This window comes from Herpailurus yagouaroundi, unplaced genomic scaffold, assembly GCF_014898765.1.
Source record: "Herpailurus yagouaroundi ecotype Mexico unplaced genomic scaffold, PumYag 77, whole genome shotgun sequence".
Taxonomy (NCBI): Eukaryota; Metazoa; Chordata; class Mammalia; order Carnivora; family Felidae; genus Herpailurus; species Herpailurus yagouaroundi.
Window position 1 is genome coordinate 32,294,596 of NW_024412388.1, and position 4,419 is coordinate 32,299,014.

Sequence of the window (4,419 nt, forward strand, 5' to 3'; positions counted from 1 at the left end):
TGGGGGCCGCGCCCGACCGCTTCCCGGCCGACCTGGACCTCGACATGTTCAGCGGGAGCCTCGAGTGCGACGTCGAGTCCATCATCCTCAACGACTTCATGGACAGCGACGAAATGGACTTCAACTTCGACTCGGCCCTGCCTCCGCCGCCGCCTGGCCTGGCCGGGGCCCCGCCCCCCAACCAGAGCTGGGTGCCGGGCTGAGGGCCGCCTTCCCTCGCCCCCGGGCGCCCCGCCCCGCCCCCAAGGGGCTTCTGTCTTCCCGTCCTGATCCCCTGGGCCCCATCCCCATTCCAGCTTCACGGGGTGGGGTGGGGTGGGAGGATCCGGGAGGCAGCCCCAGGTCTGCTAGAGAAGTCCCTCAGAAGTTTACCCCTGAGGGAAGTGGTAGGGAGGGGCTGGGGCACCTGCCATTCGTGCCCAAACTCCTGAGACCCGCTCCACCTCCCTCCTGGGGCAGGAAGCCTGGGCGGAGGGGAATTTCGGGCTGGGTGGGAGTGGGGACCAGCCAGGCGGGCTGCTCTGGTCGGCGATGCCAACCGGGAGATGTGGCACGGGGCCAGAGGTGGTCTGAATCTTCGTTTCATTTGTGAGGGCCGCGACGGATAGCCCACCCCAAACTCCAATCTGATTCCCAACTCACACCTTCCCACTGGTCTTAGCCCCACCCACTCAAGCCAGGAACCCCCTCCCGAAAACACTCACACCTACCTATTGGCTGTTCACCCTGAGCTGTTTCCCTTTAGCCCTAAGCCACCCTTAGAGCCCCCATACCCATGATTCAGCCCCTCCCTCCTATCCCTGCAGGCCCTAACTTCTCCTCTCCTCTCCTCTCCTCTCAGGTTCGAGTCACCCCCCGCCCCACTTTCCCCTGCCCCCAGTACTGGTCTCAGCCTCTCCAGCAGGTCTCAGCTCCGGATCCACCCCCCAAACCAACACCCCTTTCTCCGTTCCAGTCCTGCCTCCTCTCCCGTATTTATAAGTGTCCGGTCGGGGCGGGCTGTGGGCGCGGCGTCCCCGGCGCATATCGTAGGCAGTGTACCGTGGCCGTGCCGTCAGCGTGTGCGTGTGCGTGTGTGCCGTGTCGAGGCCGTGTAGAGTGCATTGTACAGCATATTTTCATGAATAAAATTGTTTTAAATATTTCCCGCGCCTTGGGCTAGCAGGGGTGGTGGTGGCAAAGGAGGATAATTGGCAGGAATCGTTGCGGGAGGGGGGTTGTCCCTGTGCCTGAGCCCCTATTGTGGTTTTGTGTCTCAGTATATGTCAGCGTTCACTGATGCCTGTCTGCTCAACACACATTGGTTAAGCGCCTACTGAGTTCTGGACGCTGGCAATGTGCCTGTGTGGAGCTCTGCACCTGTTTGTGTGAACATATGCATGCAGGAAGTTTCTGGTTTGGGGAAATTCTGTCCTGAATACATAAGCCTGAGAGGTTGGGAGAGAAGGCACAGATATTCATTGAGAACCTGTTCGTGTCGGGTCCTGCATTAGGTATAATTTTTGTTCCCATTGTACAGATGAGAGAAGAGGACCTGAGAGGGAGAATGGTTTGGGAAGGCCTGTTGGGATAATGGAAGGGAGGCCTTTGGAGGCACACAGACTTCTCTTTGAATCTGCTCCCTGCCACTTGCCAGCTCGGTGACCATGAGCAAGTTTTCAACCTCTGTAGCCTTACTTTCCTGGTCTAGACCACAGGGAGTAGCATCCCAGAAGGTGGATTTCGGCTGAGGAGGAAATGAGGAAGGTATGTAAAGCGCTCAGCCCTGCACTCATTCATTCATCCATCCATGGAAGCTTCCGTGGGCATCTTTATTTTTTACTTTTCCCTCACTTCCCCATAGTGAGTGCCTTTAAGTGCCAAGGTCTTGCACCGAGCATTGGGACTGCCAGAGAGAGCATCATAGGCACAATGTCTGCCCTCAAGTAACTTAGAGGCTCAAGGGGACACAAGTGAGGAAACAGGAGATTATCGATCTGTGATGAATGGAGAGACAGGCTGTGCGAATGAATGACCCTGCCGCACCTGTCCCGGGCTTGAGGCATCGGGCGGTACCTGGAGGGGGTGCTGTCTCAGCTGAGCCTTGAAGAGTGAGTTGGCATTGGGAAGGGAAGGGATTCAGACAGAGAGGGAATGGCATGTTCAGAGGCCCAGAGTCGAGATCACGTGGGTTCCAGAACCAAAAGCAGTTTAGTGTGGCCAAAGCTCCGAGATGGAGAGATTACTGATGGTGGAGAGGCAGATGGGCCAGAAGAGGGAGAGGATCGGTGACCGGGCCAGCGGTGCTGTTGGTGACTCAAACCAGGAGGGATCGGGGAGCGCAGTGCGGGGGAGAAGGGGAAAGGATGAGTTCCCATAAGTTTTGGATAGAGAATCATTGGGACTGGTTTGGGATTGGACACAGGGGGTGAGGGAGAGGGAAGAGTGAAGAGGTGTCTGGTTTCTAGTTGGGCACTGGACAGATAGGGCCATTCCCTGAGAATCGAGGCAGGAGGAGCCCAGGGGAAGGTGGCGTGCCCAGCCTCAGACAGGCTCCATCTGAGTTAGATTCTATGGAAGCCTTGGGATTTGGGAGGGTTGTTCAGCACTGTGTCCACTGTGTGAATGGCAGTCCCTGGCACTGGGCAACATGGTGGATGGGGATGTTCAGCTGGCTCGTGGAGTCAGAAACCCCGGAGAGGGAAGAATCAAGAGCACAGAGGTTTGTCACGGAGATGTTAGGAGTGGCTTGGGGGATGGTGCTGAGTGGGAAGAGCAGGGCGGCCCCAGGGCTGCTCCAGGGAACACCTAAGAACACGTTGGCACAGGAGGAGGAACCCACTGGCTGGGAAGGAGCAGCCGAAGGGAGAGAAGGAGGAAACCCAGGACACTGAGCTCCTAGAGTGTGAGGAGGGCGTGGCCCTAGAAATAATGCCTAGTGCTCTTACCTTTGGGAGCCTCACTTTCTTGGTCTGGAAGTTGGGGTAGACGCACCTGTCTCAGACCCATTTTGAGGAGTGAACAAGATTGGAATTATTCTCTGAGGTCATACTTCCGGCAAGGGGCAGAGTAGGGGTCTTGCCTACACTGTGTACCTCCAACGCCCAGGCTTTCCCGTGGCCCCCACTGCTTCTGGGCACTGCACCCACCGAGCTCGGAGCCAGGAGAACCTTTACAGGTCCTGGGCTAAGGGGTGGGGGGGGGGCAAGACCTCACTGTGGGGTGTGCTGGCTGTCCTCACTGGGTCGGCAGCCTATAGAGGCTGATGGACTATCCCTTGGGACAGATGCCCCAGCCCCAGCCCACAAGCAGACTCCAGGAGAGCCCAGCTGAGTCTGGGCTCCATATGGGCTGCAGAGCTGCCCCCACCCCGAGCTGATGGAGGGTGGGCTGCTGGTATGCGTGTGCAGGTCTGTGTGTGTCCATGTAGCCCCATAGGCATCGGTGTGGGCCTGTGTGCATGCATGCTGGGTGAGGGGCAGGCTGGGTGATGGTTGGTGTCTCCCTGTCTGTGCGCATGCCTGAGTGAGCTTGTGTGTGTGTGTGTGTGTGTGTGTGTGTGTGTGTGTGTGTGTGTTGGGAATTACAGCGTATCCATCTCCCAGTGTGCCCACATGTGCGCCCGGGGCTATGGAGTCTGTGCACTGCATGCTTCCCTCTCTGGGTGTGTCTGCTGTCTTGGCACATACCTCTCTCTGGGTGCACCAGAGAGAGGTGGTAGCCTGCCAGGAGCGTCTTCTGGGCTGCTCTGCTGGGGGAGGGTTGGGGAGGGAAGCATCGGGACACTCCCTACCCTGGGATGGGGCCAGGCTCATGAGCAGGGAGCAGCGAGACCACCTCAGAGTAAAGACGCCTCTGCCAGGCTCAGGCCAGTGGAATTCCAGAGCCAGCGTCTGTCCTGCTGGGCCCCCTCAGGAGAAAGGGGACAACGCCCCTGCAGCTGGGGGGCTGCAACTGGCCCTTCTCTGCCAGCCTTGGAGCCCAGCAGACGCGCCCCCCTCCATGCCCACTCCCTGGGAGGCGTCTGACACATGATTTATTCATAAAAAGCCATTATTTGTGCCAAAGAACTGAGCCGCTGCTTTTTAAGTGCTGATAATGCTCTCGGCCTCCTTGTCTCTCCACCCCCCACCTCCTGTCTCTCTCCTCTCTCTCTCTCACCTTCTTGGGGCTTCCCATCCTTTCTCCTCCCCTTTTCTCCCCGCTTCCCTCACCTCCCTTCCTATTCCTGTATTGTTCTCCTCACCTCTTCTCCCATTTCTTCATTCTCCCCCCATCACCCCACTCACCCGCTCCACAATTAGGGGAATCAGGCAGGGCGGCTAGAGGCTCAGAACCAATTGTCCCGGACTGGGGAGGCCAGCCTGGAGTCCAGGGCTCCCCACCCTCCACCTCAGTCTTCACCTCTTCGGGACTAGGGCAAGGCGGGGAGGAGGAAAA

The 4,419-nt window shown here is 58.3% G+C and overlaps 1 protein-coding gene across 1 annotated transcript in view; it reads left to right on the forward strand.

Moving 5' to 3' along the window:
• The window catches only part of FOXO6 (forkhead box O6), a 21,524-nt gene extending 20,379 nt beyond the window's left edge, over window positions 1-1,145 (forward strand). The window contains exon 3 of the mRNA XM_040455879.1: window positions 4-1,145. Coding sequence (XP_040311813.1) covers window positions 4-203 — 200 coding nt within the window. The 3' untranslated portion in view covers window positions 204-1,145. The remainder of the gene's footprint in view (window positions 1-3) is intronic.
• Window positions 1,146-4,419: the final 3,274 nt, after the last annotated feature.